This window comes from Accipiter gentilis, chromosome 7 (assembly GCF_929443795.1).
Source record: "Accipiter gentilis chromosome 7, bAccGen1.1, whole genome shotgun sequence".
Classification (NCBI taxonomy): Eukaryota; Metazoa; Chordata; class Aves; order Accipitriformes; family Accipitridae; genus Astur; species Astur gentilis.
The window spans coordinates 42,920,595-42,941,100 of NC_064886.1; the positions used below are offsets into that span (position 1 = coordinate 42,920,595).

At 51.8% G+C, this 20,506-nt stretch overlaps 1 protein-coding gene across 2 annotated transcripts in view; it reads left to right on the forward strand.

Annotated features, from left to right (window-relative positions):
• ACSF3 (acyl-CoA synthetase family member 3) overlaps window positions 1-20,506 on the forward strand; it is a 66,903-nt gene that overhangs the window by 21,433 nt on the left and 24,964 nt on the right. For both annotated transcript variants that reach the window (XM_049806461.1, XM_049806462.1), the window contains exons 6-7: window positions 381-493; window positions 15,688-15,814. In XM_049806461.1, the coding sequence (XP_049662418.1) occupies window positions 381-493; window positions 15,688-15,814 (240 nt within the window). The remainder of the gene's footprint in view (window positions 1-380; window positions 494-15,687; window positions 15,815-20,506) is intronic.

Genomic DNA, 20,506 nt, shown 5'->3' on the forward strand with positions numbered 1-20,506 from the left:
ACATCTTTGTGTAGGTTTCATGGTGCTTTTTTTTTTTTTTTTTTTTTAAAGACAGCTTCATTACTGAGCTGCAAAGCTGTGCTGATGTCTTCAAACACTGGCCAAGAGAGACTGTTCAGGGCTGGAGACACATTTGTTTTCCTAGGCATTTCCAACACTGCCTGCTCAGCGAACAACGGTGTATTGCACCGCAGTGACATTTGCATGCAGACATACGATGTGATCGAAGCCTTCCTGAAGGGTAACCCCCTGCTAGGAAGTTCTTTAGTGCCAGCACAGTCTGCAGATGCCATTGATAGACGAGCAGCTGCTCTTTTGCATCCTTGATTTTGTTGTTTCCCAGAGGCTGTCCACTGTTTCAGCCTTTTTTTCTGTTGTAGGTTCTGTGGGCACCCCGCTTCCAGGGGTGGAGGTGCGCATTGCCACTGAGACCTTGAAGAATGGTGGTCGTTCCTACACCATCCATGCTCAGGGAGATGAAGACAACACACAGGTAGTGCTCAGCCATGTTCTCTGCTGCGTCACTTTGTCTCATGAAAAGTTCTCTCCTCCCCAGCCCTTTGAAGCCCCAAGGACTGGGGCTTGCACTGCTGTTATTCCCAGGAACTCAGTGATGCTATTTAGAGTTTTCTCTTTCTTATATTCTTTTTATGGGTTACTATAGCCATGGTACTTTATGGACTGCACAAGTGTCATCCTTGCTGCACAGATGAACAATGTCTGAGCAAGAATATGTCCTGTGTGGGAGTGGGAGGTGAAGGCTGTGGTATGAGGGCTATGGGCTATGGTGTAAGAAGATGATACTGTGTCTGCTGAGGCTGTTGATGCCCCAGAGGAAGGTGAGGAGTTAAGCAGTGCCTGGCCTTTGAAAGCCAGGACAAAAAGTTGAAGTCTACTGCAGAAAGTAAGAACAAGGAATAGAAGGGAATTCAGGTAGGCCCTGCTCTGATCTAAAGAGTCACTAAATATCTGCAGTCTAGAGGAGAGGATGAGTGATTTCTCACCCTGGAAGTAGGGTCTGTGTTTATTTCACTAGGTTGATCAGGGGTGTAGCAGTGAGAACTGGAACTGGTGACCTCGGGGCTTGCATTCACTTCAAAATAGCGCAGTAGGAAACCTGTCAGGTTTCCATGAAAATCCAGCTCCACGCCGAGCTCCAACCACCAAGTGATATCTGCACCAGCCGTTCTGGTATCTCAGAAGTCAGATATCCTTGACGGTGAAGCGGTTGGGCCCCTTTCCCCACGAACTGCCCCTGTGTTAGTATGCTGTGTGTTCCCCGCTGCAGAAGCAGCCCCCAGCCCAAGGTCCAGGATGTCCTGCTGCCTCAGCCCCTTTCTCTCCCCACAGAAACGGCTGAACAGGGTCTGCATTCCTGCCACATCTCCTTTGTGCCCTCATTGGGGGTGCAGGTCGTGTTGCCTCCGGCAGATCAATAGACAGGTGATGTACAGGCTCGGCTGAGTAGATAGATTCTGTATGTGCGAGCAAAATTACGCCAGCAGTCGTGTGCGTCGTGTGGGTTCGAGACAGGCAGGCGTGAGATTCAACCTGAAATACGTGGCTTCACTCGTTCCTCTGGGGAAATAGCTTCTCATCTAGCCCCGTACATGCCAAGGGTTCGAGAGGAGCTTCCCAGTCTGTGACAGGGTATGCTAGAGACACTGCTGATGTAAGTAGTGGTGAAAGGCTCGAGAAAGCCTTTTCTTTTTTTTCTCTAGATTATCTGTGCTGGCAGCTGGAGGAGCCGGCAGGACCACGGGCAGCCCTGTGTGTGGGTTGTGGTCAAGCTGCAGCAGGTTTCATTCTGATGCCGTAACGGAGCACTGGATCTCACCCCAGATGTGCAAAACGAGCACAAGGGAGAGCTGAGAGGGACCACTCTGGCCAGGGATTGTCGCTTTTATTAAAAAAAAAAAAAGGTTTGCTGCTCTTTACTCTGTGTCACTGCCATGGCGTGTTTGAGCAGTGGGCAAAGCAGGAGACCTGGAGCAGCCTCCCCGGTGCAGCACTGAACACGTAGGAAGCTGCGTCCCATTTTTATCACTTCACTGGGTGAGTGTTTTGTTTCACAGTTTTGTCCTCTCATCCTGGAATTAGATCTTGGCCTTTTTTTCCTCACTGGTGTGGAACAGACATATGAAATACGTGTCCATTTTAATAATGATCCTATAATGCTTTTTTTACCCTAAGGGATCCCTAGGTGCTTTAGAAATTAGGTCTCAGACACAAGAATCCCCAAAGTGCCGCTACTTCCGGCATGAAATGTGGATGTTGTTCTTCTGAATTATGAGAGGAAAAAATATGTAAATTTTTTTTCTGCTCAATACTCCTTCCCCTTCCTTCTAATTGTATTGAGTGACTGGAGAAGAAGGGGAGCCCAGATGACCTGTGTCTGGTGCTGGAAGCCCACCACCCCCCAGGTCTTCAGAGAGCTGAGACTCACATAACTCTTCCCTTTTCTCTGGCTTCAGGCTGCTTGAGTTTATATTTGGGGCAGAGGAATTGCCCTTTTATCCCAGCCGTTTCTCACGTACACCCTTCAGCCCCCAGCGCAGGTGGCTGAGGTCCACACCGACATCTCACAGTGCTCCCAGGAGCTCCTACCAGCGCTGGCGTTGGCCCCACACCCCTTGCTGATGGCTGGTTTTCAGTCATGCTCTCCCTTGGGTTTTTTTGAATGTTCTGGTGAATTCTCAAGACATCAGCTGGAGAGGGTGTGAGGAGGTGATAGTTTGCCTCTGAGTGTTGGCCGATGGGTTGGTCCCTCTCTGAAGGGCTGCCCCCATCTCACCCACCTTACCCCAGCTTAACTGGGAGTTTCTTCAGGCTGAAGGGAGACAAATGGTCCCATCTGTTTTGGGCCACCCTAGGAGACAGTGCATGGATGGGTACCTCCAGGACATCCACAGCATTTCCAGGAGCAGAGCAGAGCCGGCTGCCTCTGTCCCTGGGACTGTCAGAAGGGCTGTGGCAAGGTGGGAAAAACGGTCCCCACTCTCAGTGTGTCTTGGCACAGATGGAAGCGTGGAGATGCCAGGAGTTTGGTTTTTATATGGCCTGGGTATGGAGTGTGACTTTTTATCGTATGGCCATGCTGGCGGGCAGGTGGCAGCCGTGGTGGCACGCTTCTTCTCCCAGTGACGGTGTAATTTAACTGCTTCACACCTGCAGTCACAGGCAGAAAGCCTCACCTGCTGCCTGTTCCTGCCCTGGATGCTGCTGCTGGCACACTGTGTGCATCATGCTTGGTTAATAATTTATGTCAGAAGAGAGTACGTCAGTGGAATTTATTTAAAACAAGGAGGATCTGACAGTCCGAGTGCTCATCATGCTCCACCAGTCAAAGAAAGGCCTGGCTTTGTTTAAAATCTGCTCCCCCACGGTGGAGGGGCTGTCCCTGGGATGAGAAGACTTGGTCAGTGTCACCCTCCCTGCCTGTGCCACCCGACAGCCCTGGTGTGGCCTTTTCCTTGCCTCTTATGAGAAGGGATAAACAAATACTTTCTCACCTCCCTCGCAGGAGGGCTCTGAGGCTTCCAGCATGTTGGTTGAGGGCTGGAAGGTCTGTGGTGTGGACGTCCCAAAGGCAGAGGGGTCCTGGTGGAAGGTCAGTGGTGGTGGGACCAGTGGCAGGAGGTACGCAGCCCTCCCAGCGCCCACTCTGCTCTGGTTTGATATGAGCATCCCCAGCCCCATCCCTGCTCCGGGCATTTCTCTCTAGTTTGGCATTGATACTACGAAAAATTACCAAATGTCGTGTAATGGATTGCTGGAAATAAACACCTCGTGGCAGCCGGGCCGGCACAGGGAGCGCCTGCCGTCTGCTTCAGTTATATGACTTTCAGGGCAGGGACCTCTCTCTGTATACAGAAAGTGCAGTGCACATCTGTGCGGCTGCACAGATAATAATGAAACTGCCAAGCCGGAGCCGGTCCTGGCCGCAGCGAGGACACGGGGCCGTGTCGTGGGGCAGCCGTGCTGTGGGGCTGCCATGTCCAGCAGCACAGAGGGCTAAGGACGAGCATGGTGGGGCAGATCTAGTGGGACGCTGAGCGCCCTGGTAGGAGTTGGGCTCCAAGCCATCTCTTCTCACCAGCCTCTCGGCTCCTGCGAGCAGGTGATCTTCGTGCCGGGGGTTAGGCACGTTGTCAGGGCAATCTGCAAGGCGTTCACACCTCAGCTCCGCTGTGCAGAAACCCTCCTGACTGTGTGCAGAAAGAGCGCCTGCCTTTGCCAAGGAAATTATTTGCTTAGCTGTACGGAGCCTCGCAAGGTCACCGCCTTCCCCACTTGCATCGGGCTGAGGTTTCTGCCTTCTGCCCCCTCTTGACAACAGAAGACAACAGACTTTCTCCGAACTGTTTCTTCCCCACTAACACTGTCTCTCCCATTAGATGCTGGGGCACCGTGCTGTTTCCTTTCACATCATCACCCTTTGGACATGTTTGTGCATCCTGCCGCAGTGAGATGCAAACAGGAGCTCGGCGGCATCGTGGCGGTGGCAGAGGAAGGCGCGTGGGTGGCAGGAGCAGGGAGGTGGGGAGAGTTTCTGCTTTGCCATCCGGTAAGTGCCTGAGCTTGCAGCAGGGGACTGCTGTAATTTGCAAAGCTGGTTTCTGGCACACCCTGAAGATCAATAATCTACTTAGCTGAAAGTTTGCTGGATCTCTGTTCTTCCCTTCATTTTCTCCCTTCCCTTGATGAGAGTGCTGGATTCCTTTCACGCACGTGCTCCAGCCCTCCGATCTCCTTGCAGCTCTCATGAGCTTTGTGCTCCGTTGCATCCAGTTTGCTCAGGTTTTCTAGCTGGCTGTCATGCCGCTTCCTTGCTAATTGTTGCTGCACCTTGGGCTGCGAGCTGGTTTCCTGAGCTGACATGGAGCCGTGTGTGATCGGGCTGTGCCCTGCCTGAAGCTGTACCGTCACCGCCAACACCGAAACAAGGCGCTCCAGCCTGACGAGATCCCCCAGCCTGATGAGATCCCATCACTGCAGGGTCCGTTCCCAGCTGAGCATGCTTTGCAACCCGGTGTGAGATGAGACCTGCACCCTCACATGGTGTCCCCCACCTCCTCCCTGCGCAGGAGCGTGGTGATGCAGAGTGTGGTCCCCTGGAGAGATGGTGTCCTTCGAGCGCTCGGAGAAGTCCTTCTCCTCCCATACATCCCTGGGGAGCGGAGGTGTGGCAGTGGATATCGGGACAGCAGCAGCTTTGCCTGCTTTGAGCCATCCCAGCTATTCCTCCCGTAGCCACTCACCTCTGAAGCAGTTCCTAAACTTTTAAGCTACCTTAAGCAGCTGCGTGTTGAGCCTGTCTGACACGCTGGAGGGAAGGGATGCCATCCAGAGGGACCTTGACAGGCTTGAGAAGTGGGCCCGTACAAACCTCATGAAGTTCAACAAGGCCAAATGCAAGGTCGTGCACATGAGTCGGGAAATCCCAAGCACAAATACAGGCTGGGTGATGAGTGGATTGAGAGCAGCCCTGCAGAGAAGGACTTGAGCTTCTCGTCAACCAACACGCCCAACATGACCTGGCAATGTGCATTTGCAGCCCAGAAAGCCAGCTGTATCCTGGGCTGCATCCAAATCAGCATGACCAGCAGGTCGAGGGAGGGGATTCTGCCCCTCTATTCTGGTGAGACCTCACCTGCAGTACTGCATCCAGCTCTGGGGCCCCCAGCAGAAGAAGGACGTGGACCTGTTGGAGCGAGGCCAGAGGAGGGCCACAAAGATGATCAGAGGAATGGAACACCTCTCCTATGAGGAAAGGCTGAGAGAGTTGGGGTTGTTCAGCCTGGAGAAGAGAAGGCTCCGCGGAGACCTTAGAGCAGCCTTCCAGTACTTAAAGGGGAGTTATAAGAAAAGTGGGGACAGACTTTTAAGTAGGACCTGTAGTGATAGGACAAGCGGTAATGGCTTTAAACTGAATGAGAGTAGAGTTAGATTAGATGTAAGGAAGTTCTTCACTGTGAGGGTGGTGAGGCACTGAGGTTGCCCAGGGAAGCTGTGGATGCCCCATCCCTGGCAGTGTTCAAGGCCAGGTTGGATGGGGCTTGGAGCAACCTGGTCTAGTCGAAGGTGTCCCTGCCCATGGCAGTGGGGTTGGAACTAGGTGATCTTTAAGGTCCCTTCCAACCCAAACCGTTCTGTGATTCTATATAGGCAGGCTCAGTAATCCTTATCCATGGCCCCAGATGCTTTTTCTCTTGGTCTTTTTTCCCCTTAATTTTTTGGCAGCCTGGGGATCTTGCTCTCCCCATGCTTGGCTCCAGCGCACAGGAAAGGGTTACAGCTCTCCAGCGCTGAACGTTTCAGTTTGCTTTGTTCAGTGCGATGCATATTTCATACGCTTAGCTTCCCAGCTGGCAGAGGCCTGGAAACCCTGCAAGCTGTCGGGTATTGTCTCTCTCCTTCTTTATTTGTTTGTTTGTTGGTTGATACATTTTTTGGGTTGTCATTTTTGTTGGATTTTTTTTTTTTCCTTTTTCAAATTGCTCGCTCATACGAAAGCCAAACCCCAGTCCCTGACAATAGGGGTCTATCAATAGATAAATGGTTTCACAGCTGTATCTAATGCAGTGCTCTAGCCAGGGCTTTTATGGCGAGTAATTTTCTCGTGATGAGGCTGCGAAGGGAGCCGTGCGGGACGTATGGGTTGCAGAAGCTGGCAGCAGGAGGACACTGCAGCCATGGGCTTTTCTCCCCCCTCAAAGGTTGTAATTATCTCGTTGTTTATCCATATGCAAGCTGTCGTCCTGGACGGGAACCGGCTCGGCTGCGGCCATCCCTTCTGAAAGCCACCAGCATCTCCTGGCCCCTCCTCTCCCCGTGCCCCCCGCATCTCTGCCATCTGCTAGCAGCTTGCCGCTGGTTGCCAGCACCTCTGCGGGGCTGCAGGCGTTGGGGGGCAGCTGGTACTGTCACCCTTTGTTATGACCAGAGGTCTTGGCCATTGATGCCCCTGTGGAGGGGATCAAAAGTGGCTTCACCTCACTCACGTTCATCCCAGACCTCCAGAGAACCGGTGGGGAGGTGCTCGGTCGTCACTGAGCTGCCAGGGTTGTCTTGGAGGCTTCCTCCAAGGTCTGGGCACCCCCATGGCTGCTGCCCATGGGTGGGGGGTGGGTGCTGTGGACGTGGGTACTTGGCACCTCTCTGGGCCAGGTCCTGCGTGGAGTTGCTGTTGCACAGGTACCTCTTATGTGGCGTCTCCTCTGTCTCACCCATCCAGGTATTTTGAAATGGCTGGTGCGCATGTACCCGGCTCTTCTCCTGCGTGTAGTTCCTGAGGCTAGAGATAAGCACGTGCCAGCCATGACTGGCATTCCTGAAAATGAACAGGTATGGATGTGCTGGTGGGGATGTGACCAGGGAGTCCTGTCTCTGGCTGTCCCAGGCAGCCACCTTGGTTCGTTCCTTTCCTATCCTGATCAGACCTCAGCCTAAACCAGTTTGTTCTTTGTCTTCAGTGCTCCTACACTTCCAGAACATCTCTCCTCCCAGTGGTACAATTTTTCATCTGTTTTCTTGTCCCTGCTGCATCCCATTCTTGTGTCCTGGTACCTCCCAGAGGTCTGTTGATGGTTAACCTTACCTCCAGCATCCCAGTTCCATCTCCCATCAGCAGCTCACTGCTGTAGGTGCAGGATATGCCGTAGGTTGCTGAAGCCTCGTAGGATGCCTTCCTCAGGACAGCAGGTCGCTGAGATTCAGGGTCAAACTGTTACTTAGGACTTGGGGGAAATTCGAGTTGATCTACAGAGAGCCAAAGGCTAGCTGACGAGGCTGGCTGGCTACCACAGGGGCTCGTGGGATGCTTTGGGCTTCGTCTCTTCCATCTGGGTCTTTGCCCACCTCACGAATCTTGCCCTCAGCCCCGTGATCTCTCCTGTCAGTAGGCACCTCCCAGGCAGGCAGCATGGGGAATGTGTTCTTGAAGGCAGCCTGGATTAGATCTGCTGCTTTTCTTCTATCTGGAACATCATTCCTCGGGTTTTCTGGCACAATCCACCTTTGGTAAGCTCATGCTGCATTTTTTCCCATTTTCCATTTGCCTCTGCTTCTTCCAAAAACTCCTTCCAGAGCCCTCGCAGCGTTGGACACTGCAGTTGTGTATATTCCAGTTACGATTTCTGTTTCACCATGTTCCTCTCCTCAGTATCCTGTTTTGTGTCCTGCCCAAGTAATTCAAGTTTCTCCACTTTGTTGCCCAGGCTGCTTTCATTACTGTATAAACATTTTAGCTGCTTCTCATTGGTCACATCCAGTTCCTTAGTCAACTCAGTAATTGAATTCTCATATGTATTTATATCTCCTCCTTTCTTTCTGTCTGTCCTCTGATTTTTATTTTTTTTTTATTTTATTTGTGGCCATAGCTGTATTTTATTTCTTCCTGCTAGTAAAAGTGGAGGCAGAGATTATGTTAGCATCATGTCCCCTTGTTTCTCAGCTGAAAACTTTTCTTATCACAGGAGCAACCTTGATCCCAGAAGACTATTGCCTTGCACATTGAAATTGAATCCATCTGTCAAGAAGAACCTTCTTTCCACAAGTGTTTGCTTTGAGCTAACCTTTGTCACAGCACCGTCAAGATCTCTGTTAATCCCTTTATTATTGTTTTATGCTTTCATTCTTCCTTGTAGCAGGGGGAAGACTTGGGATATGTGTCCTTGGTCCCCTTCACCAGGCTGGCAGTCTTGATTCTCCCAGTGTGAAGGACAAGGGGTGGGTGGATTCCTCTCTGGTCCCATCATGGCTGGTTTTGGTCTTCAGCCCTTTTCTGTATCCTTGCCTGTGCCAGCAGAGCCTGGGGTGTTCATGTTTGGTGTTGTGAGGCATGGGATGAAAGCGGGTCTCCTGCCAACGCAGTCGCTGGTGCTTGTTCCTGCTTGATTTTTGCAACTTCACGCCTGAGTCCTTCTGACCTGTGGGTTCAACCCCCATGCTTACAACCCACCTCCTCCCATGATAAGCTTGTTGGACTTCTGTCGGGTCGTGGAAGCTGTTGCTGCTGTAGCATTTCTTGGAGGTGTTGGCCAAAGAGCCCTGGATGTGGTGGGGGAGATGCTGAAGCACAGAGGCCAGAAGAAAAAGGGAAAGTCTCTGCCCTTCCAGGCAAAGGGAGGAGGCACCGGCCACGACGGGACGGCTTAGCACAAGGAAGCAATTAGAGGTTCTCGGGCAGCGTGATCGTCTGTAGTCACAGCACATCACAGCCTCGCTGACCTCGACTTTTAAGTGAGGCTTATGAAAAACGAACTGAAGGTGGGCCACTAATTGAATCCTTGCCTGGTCCTCTGCCTCCCCCGAGCACAAAATCAGAGCGGGCGTTGCGAGGGCACGTCAGGAGCCTTTCTCTAATGAAGAGAGCTGAGGGAGTGGGAAGATGTGCTGACATCTCGCCTCGTTTATTATCTTCTGAAGCCTGCAAACAAGAGGGATGAGAACAGCAGCGTGGAGAGCTGTTGGCGTTTCTGGAATAGTGTTACACGTCTAATTTATGGTGTTAATATAGATCAAGAAGTTTTGGGTCTGTGGAACAACGGCAGGGAGGACTGACCTTTCCCAAACTTGGGTTGTTTTCTGTGGTTCTTTTGGGATCATCTGGAGTTAATCAGTCTGGTAACTTTCAAAAATCAGTATTGCCTAAAAATATATACAATCACTTTTGTTTTCAGTGGAGCAACATTTGCTGTAAGTAGAGGGTTGGGTTTTTTGAAAATAAGTTTCAGTGTTCCAGCTCCACTGTGCACCAGCCTTGCTTTTAAATTTATAACCCTCCAAAATGAAAAGTAAATTGATTGTGTTATTCCCAGCCCTTTTATAAAAGTTAACATTGCAAAAACAGATGTGAAATGTGGCCTCGTAGATTACAGTCTGGGCTTGGGGTTTTTTGGTTGGGTTTTTTTTTTTTTTCTCTCTCTGTGCTGTGTCCCCGAGGAGCAGAAATCTGCCTTTTTGCAGCAGGAGGAAAATTGTTCTGTGTCTAAATTGCCTCCTGCTAGCCTTCTGCAGGATGCTGCAGGACACGAAGCTCAGAGGAACGATAATGCTTTTACAAAACCATGCAACTTAGCAAGGAATTTTTAATTATGAATGTGCATGAGAGTTCAGATTGCCTGGGAATTTGGTAGTGCTCTAGCAAGCCTCACACCTCTAGGATATCCATTCAAATATGGCCCAGGGAGACAGTGATTAAAAGGCACTGTCAAGTGGATTATTGGTCTCCAGCTTCCTTTTAGGAGGCAGGTGAGCATGTCCTCACCTCCCTCGTCACCCACCACAGCAGTCCTGGATGTAGCGTGATCCCCCGGTCTGGAAAAGCAGGGTGTGGGCAAAGCCTGGAGCTCCTGTGCTTTCTTCAGGTTGGTGGGGGCTGAGCTGTTGGATGCCATGTTGAGGCAAGGCTTTGCTGTATCGCAGCACTTTCTGGGACACCGAAATCTTGAAAGGGTGAGTGAGTGGTCTCGTGAGGGACTGGGAACGTGTCTGGAAGCGCTGGTGGGAGGTAAGCTTCAGCAGCAGTGTGGTGGTGAGCGTGGCAGGGCATCCGTGCTCTACAGCTCGACCCTGGGGTGCAGAGGAGGAGGTTGGGGCAGTTCTTCAGGCTTCATTATATTATTTTCCATGCTCTGGTATGTTTAAAAAAACCAACCAAACTCCCCCCCGCCCCCAAAAGTTACTACTGTGTGAGAACTGCTAAAAGGGCTCCATCACTTCCATAAACCTCACACATATAAAGTATTGTCTTCTATTAGTCACTTAAAAGGCTAGGTTGCTTAATTATTTTCATCACAGTAATCACTTATTTACAAGGTGGGGAAAAGTGCCAAGCACTTCCAAGCTGAGCAGCACAGTAGGGCTGTGGCAGAGGAGGCAGGGCTGCAGAAACATTTCCTTCCTCCCCACAAATGTAAATGCATTTGCTTTTCTTGGTTGCATTGGTGATGGTGCCCAGCCCGTGCATGCCCCAGGCTGTTCTCTCCTACTCTGAGAACAGTGGTGTGAAGGAAGCTGGGCTGCTCGGAGCCCAGGGTGATGGGAGCTGCAGGAGTGGGCTTGGCTGCGGGGAACTCGTTCTTCATGGAGCAAGGACTGCGGAGGAGTCAGAAAGCAGGCTGTGGGTGGGTAGGAGGGTGGAACAAGGAGTGGGGACCCAAGGATAGAGGTGTAAGTAGGGAAGAGTGAAAGGAAAATGATACGAGATCTATAGGGCCAGAAGAGCCCCTTGCACTGCCCTCCTCCCCGTTCCGCTTCACCCCATCCAGGCAAACCGCTCTCCTGCAAATGTACTGCCTCGCACTTCTGCAGTACAAGAGTTGCAAGGTCCCTTTTAAGGTCCCTCCTGCGAGAAGATGCTCTGGTCCCCAGCCTTTGGTACTCACCCAGGGAAGAGGTTCAGAAGATTATTTTTTGGGGGAAGGAAGGGTCTGGTAGAAGTGAAATGTGTCCCCCTGAAACCTGCTGTTTGCAACCTGAAGAAGGTGTTCGTTTTTTTTTGCTAAAAGCTTGTCTGCCTTCCTCCTGATCCTATCAGCCCAATAACAAGTTATTACCTCCCCTTACAAGCCTCGCCTTCCAGCTTTCACTCTGTGTTTTCCACATGTTTCTGCTTAGGAATCTGCAGTGCCTCCCCTGCTTCCCAGTGAAAGACATGCTGCTCTGAGCCTACCTCCATAAAGGCCCCTAATTCCATTAAAGGCCATTACAAGCTCCTCTCCCGCAGTTCCCGGAGGAGCGCGGGGCTGCGTATATCAGAGACCGCAAGAAAACAAATGGCCACTTTGAACAAATCCCAGGGCCGCTTGCCAAGTGGGGATTCCCAGCTATTTACAAACCGCCCTCGCTTCCTCCTAATAAAGAGGTAAAATGGAAGCAGGGAAAATATGCATTTTATAATCACCCAGATTTAGTCCTTCAAAGGATTTATTACAACCTTTTATTTTCATGCGTGGAAAATGTAATCTTATCTAGTATGCCGGCTGGCCCAGCTCAACTCACCGAATCGGTTTTACAGCAGAAAGCTATCAAACAGCAACCTTCGGGGGCACCCTGTGCCTGAGTGTTAAAGTTGCTCGAATGCATTAAAGCAGTTGAAATGTGCATTAAAATATGACACTAGGAGAGGAGGATATCTGTGCAATTAGCAATCTGATGTTTCAGCAGCTGCTTACAACGTCGATCCGGTGTATCAACAACGGGTGCTGCTGAGATTTGATGGGGAAAGGAAACAAACACTAGCCATGCTGCTGCCACCAAAATCCTGCTTCCAAAGTGGGTTAGCAGCCCGCTAGCTTGGGGTACGTGGGGTTTTAGCAGGGATCAGATGCAAGAGGTTGTAGGAGATAAATGCCTTGAACCTTGAATTTTAATTTATGCTGTTTGCAAGCAGCAGAAGCTGCTGGTGCTGGGGTGGTTTGCATCCCCTCTGCTACGCTGGGGAGCAGTGCCAGTGACATTCGGAGTTCAGCAAGCAAAATCCTATTAAGATAACGTCATGGCCTTTCTGTTTTACTGTTTGCAAGCCAGCCATAACATCATTAAATTACACAACAGGGAGGTGCCTGCTGCCAAGGAGCTCTGCTCGAGATAAGATGTGGGTTGAGCCGCTGCCAAAATTTGAGTTGATATGACAAGAAATTTGGAGCTGGTTCAAGGCTTGATTCGCACAAGACGTTGCAGCGTGCAGGTAAACACCGTGCAGGATTGGTCCCTGGGGCAGCTCTGCTGCTCTGATTCGGGGCATGGCGCTGGCCGTGCAGGTGGGGCAGTATCTGGCACTGCCGGCTGGCACCGTGCAATGCCGGCGCAGGGTAGGGCTTAGCCGGGCAGCCTGGGGCTGAAGGCTTTTGCAGTAGCCAAATTTACACCCGTTCTTGCGTTCAGCACCGACAAGCAGAAGACAAAATCTGGCAGGATCTGTAGATGAAGCTCAGGCAGCTGTTCGCAGGTCCTTGCTGTTCTTACCTCCGCCACCCCCTCCCCAGCCCTTTCGAGGGAGTCAGAAGCAGCCCGACAGCTAAAGGCATTGACTTTGGAGGCTCACAGTAGTAATTAAAATGCCTGTAATGTGAGGGAAATTTCGATAGCCAGTTATCTCTAGCTGAGATGGGGTGGATGGGCTCCAGTGGGGTTTGCAGGGAGGTAAGAAGGGTGGAGTTGTCCCCCCCCGAAGGAAGAGGTGTCCCTGGCAAGGTCGTAAGGGCTGGGTTACCTGATGGGCAAAACTGAAACCCAGAACACTAGGGGCACTGGGTTGCTCAAGGAAGCTGCTTGTTTTGTGATGCCACAGCTGGACCAGCAGGAAAAGGGAGTGAGAAGAGTGACCTGCATCATAAAATGACACGCAGCCTCTGTAAGAGCACTGAAACCCTCCCTTGCTGGTCCCTCTGCGTCACCCAACACGTCCCTGCCACGCTTGCCCATGCAGGCTTTGTCCCTCTTGCCCTTTTGCTGCTGCAGCTACAGAGGTTTGGTCCCGGGCTCTCCTGGACCACAGGTTTCTCTGTGCTGTCCTGCTTGTGGATGGTCTGGTCTTCAGGTTCCCTCTTTCAGATCCTCTGGGGAGAACTCACCAGCACCATCCTTACCTTGCCGTTGTTCAGCTAAACTCCTGTCATCAGCATTGACGACCTTTTTCTCCTGCAGTGCAGCATCTCCCAGGCAGTGGAGGTGATGCACAACCAGAGCTCTGGGGGCTCAGCCCAGCCCATGACACACGGGGGCATTTAGGCAATTCTGTAGAAGTGCCTGGGCTCTATGTGCAGAGATCCTCATGTCACCCCATCCTCCAAGACAGGCCATGAGGAAGAAATTACTTAAAACAAAAATTGTGCCTTAAAAGCAGCTTTCTAAGTATTTTCCGCTAGGGAAGCTTTGTTTCCATCAAAGGCTGCACAGAGACACAAAGCCTGCCCTGCCCTGGGATTCTGCCTGGCGCTCCAGTTCTGCTATTACTGCTTTCCCTCGCGGCTGCGTTTCTGGCATTGCTGACTTTCGGGGTCCCAGATGTATCTCGTCCGTGTTGCAGCAGCTCAAGTACAAAGTGGCTCGGAGTTCCCGTTACCGGGATGTTCTCTGCAAAGGGATGGAGCAATGTGTACAAGCACATCTCGCAGTAATCTTCCATCCCGGCAGTGGCTTTGCACATCTTCCCTGCAAAGGACTTTAGGTTAATACAGTCCCACGAGCGGTGCGACATTCGTGCCTCTCTAGTGCCTCTTCTCTTAGCCTGCCTGCATCCTTATAATTGTGAAGCGATGTATGTGCAGGGGAGATGAGATACTGTGCCATGTCAGGCAAGTCTGTGACCTTCCTGTGATTCTCCAGTTTCCATAACAGCAGGACATTTGTTTTGTTGCCATAGAAAACCTGCCCGTGCAGGTTTGCGGGGTACTGAGTTGTCACTACAACCATTGCCTTCCAGTGAGCCTGAGAGGAGCCGCGTGTCCCCGAGAATAAATCAGATGGTGTTTCCTGCCACCTCCTCAGGAAAAAAAAAAGTGTTAGATTGACAGTTTTGGAAAGCGAAGTTTTCTATCTATCAACAGAGCAGACAGCAGCATGGCACAGTCACAGGAGCGCATCGTCCCCTGCCTCCCCCAGCCTGGCAGCGGCTGCCCATGGGCTGCATTGCCCGGCTGTGGTGGGCAGAAGGATGGTTCTCATCCCCGAGGACACTGCAAATCTAGTACATCTAGGGTGAGTGGTGGTGATGCCTTCAACATCAGGCCAGGATCCGACCTCCCAGTTGCTGTGGGACACTGGTCCGTGCTTCCCTTCCCCAGGGAGGGCAGGGCTTCACCACTGCCAGCCCAGCGATGGGTTGCTGCAAGTGCCAAGCAGTGCAGCTGGTGGCTGGTGTTCCTTGCGGTTGCTTTTTCCCTAGCTGAGCCATCTATTCACCCTTTCAGCACACTGAAAGGGTGACGGAGTTGTCAGGGATGCATGGGTCTTCCAGGACGCAGCCTCCGTGACCTGCTTTCATCTATCCCCCAAGAGCCTCCATCGCAAAGAAGGGCAATCTTGCCAAAGAGAGATGGGAGACGGGCTCCCTGAGCAAGTGGGTGCCTTGGTCGAGGTGTCTGGAGATTGCAAAGCACAACACGCTGTCTCTGCTGATGCCGCCCCAGCATCCCACTCCCTGAACCGTGCTCCGGGGGCAGTAAATGGGGATGGGGGGGTTTCCTGAATGATTTCCTAGGGGACAACCTGACTTTGGCAGAGGCTGACGGGTGCTGCAGTGGGAGCAGGGTGCAGAGAGCTCTTGTGAAGCCGGTCTGCCATCAGGCCATCCAGGGGTCAGAAAGGACCATCCCATTCCCAAGAGTATTTCCCGACCTCTCCTCTCCTCTGCCAGCAGCTGGAAGGCGTCAGCCTGCCTGGATTGCAGTTCCAGGATGGCAGTTCTCGTTTTCATGTAACACAAATATATGTTTTCAGTGCTTTTGAATATCAAAGACACTTAAGGGAGCCCTTCCACCTGAGGAGAGAGGTCCTGCAGGTCGGCAGGTAAAGAGGTTGGTAAAGGGTGGGAGGGCACGCGGCGTGCGTCCTCCTTGTCCCCCACCATGCTGCTTGGCAAGCCGTGGTGCTGGGGGACGGGCAGCGGAGGCGATGCGGCCGCGGGGACGACTGCTTGCTGCCGCTCCCAGGGATGCATTCACTGCGTGCTTGTCCTAGGTGACACCGGGTCTCGAAGGCCAAGAAGGGGAGCTGCTCGTGAAGGGACCCTCCGTCTTCCGCGAGTACTGGAACAGACCCAGAGAAACAGCAGATGCCTTCACGCCCGACGGCTGGTTCAAAACAGGTACCACGACGGTTTCCCCGCGGCATCCGGCAGCGAGGGGAGGGGGGGTGAGCAGCAGCTCCAGTTCGTCCCCCGGGGTTCCCCAGCTGCTGGGGGGTGTTTGGAGATGGGGGGGTCACAGCCTGGCTGGGGGTGCATGCTGGGCGTGCTTCCGAAAGCCGGGCTCGGGGAGGGGCTTTGCTTGCGTTGGCCATAATTAGTCAGCCAAGTAATGGGGTATGTTTGGCATTGCTTGGTTGTGAGCGTAGTATACTGATGCTTAATGTTTTCTGGGGCCTTTAACTTTGCAGACGGGTGGGATTTAGCTTAACTTAGATGGGGACCATGTCAGTGGAATACCCGCACTAAGCTCGGAGGTGCTGGATCCATCCTGCCTCCCCTCGCACCGCCGGCGTGGGCCCTCCTGGTCGTGGCTGACTATTTAAAGACAGGGTGTGTAGGGTCGAAGCCATAAGCACGGGCAGTGCGGCTGCATGGGGTGGGCTGGGGTCGTGGGCTTGGCCACCAGCGTCACGAGGGAGCTTTTCAAGGAACCGTCATTTGTCAGTCAGAAAGTACTAATGATGGAAAGCTGAACTTTCTGGGGAAAAAAATCACAGCGGGTGTCTTCAGTGTGGGAGCGGGTCAGGAAGGGATTTTGAAATTGCCAGAACATTTTTTTAAAGTGTAAAGTCTGAGTCTTCCAAATAAATAGACCTTTTAATTTGGAACCAAGGCTCATTTTATTTTTACATGATACATTATGGAAAAGCAAAGGAAATGTTTCTTCTTCTATGTTTTCTCAGGATTTGCCTTTCCCTTTCAACTAAGAGAAATGTTTCTGAAACATAAAATGTTTCCAGGGGTGGGAACACCTCTGGTATTTGCTTCTTTCAATTCAAATTTCACCAGAAGGTAATACCCTAATTATAATAATACCTATTGCAGGTAGGTCCTGTGTGCACCTTGGTAGGTTTTATCAAATATTTGCAAACAGAAGAAAGATCCTATTATCCTGTCATAGCAGCAGATGCCATCAGGACTGTCCCTACCTGAAGCCGCTGTGGCTGGGACGGCAAGTTCTTGGAGGAGAACTCTTTACGGCTAATCCTGCCCATCATGTAGGATAACAAATTCAGGAGGATACCAAGCTGAAGACTTTTCCCAAATGGAATAGCTGTGACAGGCTGTGAATAAGTTATGTGCTTCAAATTACGCCTCCCACTCTGCACGTGGCATGGCGAGCGGTCAGAGACCTCCTTGGTCAGAGATTCCTGTCCCCCAGCACCATTCTGCAATTTAGATTAAACACTAAACCAGCCGCAGGACAGGCTGGCAGGCTCTGGCCCTGGCTGCCGGTTGGTATTTTGGTGTGCCCACCTTCCTGCCACCCCTGCTGCCAGCTGGGAGCCGGTTGGGCAGCGGGGTAAATACAGGCAGTGCATTTGTCTGCCTGCACCGAGCCAAACCGCCGATTAATCTTGCGAGTGCAAAAGGGTGAAAGGGCTCATTTCTGCCTAATAACACATACGCAGCTCCAACTTTCCCATTCCCCCCTTTCACTGTGTGTTAGCAGTGCCATCAAGTCAGGAGTCAGGCTGGATTTCTGATGCCTTCTGTGTAATCTTATTTATTTATGGTTCTTGAAGAAGCTGTGATTTATTATTATTGTTATCCTGAAGCAGACGCGGAGCTGCCTTGCCGGCAGTGTCACCGCGGGTCCCCATCCCAGGCGGGTACCGCGGGCTGGGACTGGAGCATCATCAGGCGATGCCGGGTGCAGGGCAATCAGCTCTAAAAATTTTTTAGTCAACACTCCTGATGAATATTTCAGATGCAAAGGAATAGCGTGCATTAATTATTGCAAAGAGATGTCTTTAGGAGAAAATGATTTTGAAATTCAGTTTAATTTCATTGTAATGCGCTGCAAACAGGAAGGGAGTATGTGTGTTTAATTGGCTCTCGGGGGTAAGGCCGGGAAGATGGCATGCCTTTGTCACAGGCCATTAGTGATACAGACTGCATAATGAGAGAGTACAATCAGCTCACAGCTGCCGGCTCCTACGGGGAGAGAATGATATTAAATAGAAATCAGTATAAATTAAACTTAACCCTTTCACTAGCTGAGCAAAGCTCAGAGCTAGAAATAAGGGGGGGAGTGGAGACAGGCATGGGGGGTTCAGGTCAGGTCGGGGGGTGCCTGGCTGACCCCCCCCCCCAGCAGCAGAGCCCCGGCCAGGCTGCCTCTCCGACGTCTCCCACAGCTGCCTAGGAAGGACAGCAGGCTTTTAACTCTCTTCTCCATCCCGTTGCCCCACTCTTTGCCTTTCTTTCCTTTCGTTCCTCTCCTGACTGCTTGCTTCAGCTCTCGTGGATGTCGGGTCGATGGGGCTATTTTTTTCCCAAGCCTCATTTAGCCAGCAGTGCCGTGAGCAAGCCCCATCACCCCTTGCCCGTCCCCGCCACGGTGACAGCCTTTGGAGATCACTCGGAGATGGCAAATGTCCCTGTGGTGGTCAAAAACCACTTCAGGGCACCGAGGAGGTTGTGTCCCATCATAGTGACTGTGATCTGGAGGGTGAATTACTCCCATTAAGCAGCAGTGGGTAACTTTGGAGTGGAGATTGTACGGGCAGAATCCAAAAGAGGCAAAGCCTGGCCACTGCCAGTCTATAATCTGCTATATCTGCCATTTGCAGGTCATACAGGTCAGTGTTTTTAAGATGAGGCTGCATGCATGCACACAGTACTCCTGAAACCCAGGCGATGGTATTTCTGACTCCGTGCTAGCGTTCCTCTCACTGCCAGGCCCTTGTGTGGGTCTCCACCAAGTGACCTACAGGTCACCTAAAGCAGATGACCGTGTGATTGCAGGCAGTGGCTGGGTCCCCCACGTCCCCCAAGGACACGGGGAATGCGCACTCAGCTGTGGCAGGGACGAGGTTTGGAGCGGGTAAATTTGGAGACAGTGCGGGTAACTCCTTGGCTGTCACGGGTGATCTGAAAAACCAGCGGGTCAGCAAATGAAGAATAATTATTGCAAGGGGAGCCCTGCCGTGTTGTTCATGCTGCACCTCATTGGGAATCCATCCCTGGGAGGGCACTGCTCTTGGGTGGCACCGCACGGAGCCGGGGCACACCGGGAAGGGGTGTCCCACGGTTGGCACTCACCGTACTATTAAACAGAAGGCAGCGTGATGTCTCCGCATGCCGAGCACCGAACGCGGGCTTTGTGCGTACCCTCCCTGTGCGTTGCTGCCGTCTCACGAGGTCGCATGTCCTACTGGCTTTGCTAAGTATGATCAGTTTGGGGGGGTCTACCTGGGTGTCCATCCTCAGAGTTTGCACACACCAAGCCAAGCGCCACCAGAGCTCGTTCCCTTCTTTGGTTTTGTGATCGGAGTTAAGCTGGAAGCGCTGCACGGGTCTCACGTGGTCTGAGTGCCGGTTCCCTTCCATCCCTGCCCCCAGAGTGAGGGTTGATGCCCAAACCTTGCAAGGTGCCTGCTGAAATGTTTCATCGGGTGCTTTTCTGGGCGGCTTCCCGCAATGCAGGGCTCACAAAGGAATCTTGAATTTTTAAGTCTTCTGGCTGCAGGTCATTTATTTCCTCGGTACCTTCCTCAGGCCAATTCTCTGTTTCTGGTTGCTGTTCCTGTAAATTGAGTTATTGTGGGGTTTTTTTCAGAAAAGTATAGGAACCAAAAAAAGAGTCAACACTTAATGGCAGCAGCCATTTTCCTTTCTGATTGACAGCTCCTTTATCAAAATCCCCTTTTCTCCCATGAAACTGTCTTCCCCAGGAAAACAACCTCATGTTGAGCATTGGGGATGGTCATTCCCTCCATGACGGGAGGCAAAAAATAACGCTGCAGACTCTGGCCACCAGCACTACCTCCACAGCGTGCTCCTGCAGCTCCCTGCTTGGTTTCTAGGGAAATCTCGGAAGGACCAGGCATTTAGTGCAACAATTGCAAACCTGTGTTTCCTTCCCCGGGGGCGAGAGGCAAACACCGTGTGTGTTCCATGCGGGAAGCCTGTGCAGGCATCCCTCTGCAAACATGCTGGTTTTGTGCCTCCAGTTAGAGAAGGAATGACTATGTGTGTGTGTGTGTTATGGAAAAAAAAAAGGCAGACAAAAAGGCGTGATGCTGCAGTGACTTTTTGATGCATTCAAGATCGTGGCTCTTTTGAGAAGCATGTGAACTTGTGGTGTTGCGTAGGTGATTTACTGTTGCTCCCGTCTTCTTTATTCCCTCTGATTTGCAACGTTGTCTGCCTATCTCTCCATCTCTCTCATTTCCATCTGAGTGAATTTGATTATTTTTATTGTATTAACGCTGTTGACAGAGCTGCTTAGATCAAAGTCCCCTCCAGCCATTTCCAGGGAGACTGCTGGGTATCCACCTGCTGTCATACATCCAAGCGGCACCGAGCCCTCGGAGACCGAGACAAACCCAAAGGAAAAATGCCTACGGCCGTCTCTCTCCTGTCGCTGCAATACCTTCCTAGCTGTCCTGCACCCTGCGAGGTGAGAGGCAATCTCTGAGCACACTCAATGTGCCGCTGAGCAGGAAGAAAGAAAGAAAGAAGGAAGGAAGACATTTTTTATGCTGAGGGTGGTGAAACGCTGGCGCAGGTTGCCCAGAGAGGTGGTGGATGCCCCATCCCTGGAAACATTCAAGGTCAGGTTGGACGGGGCTCTGAGCAACC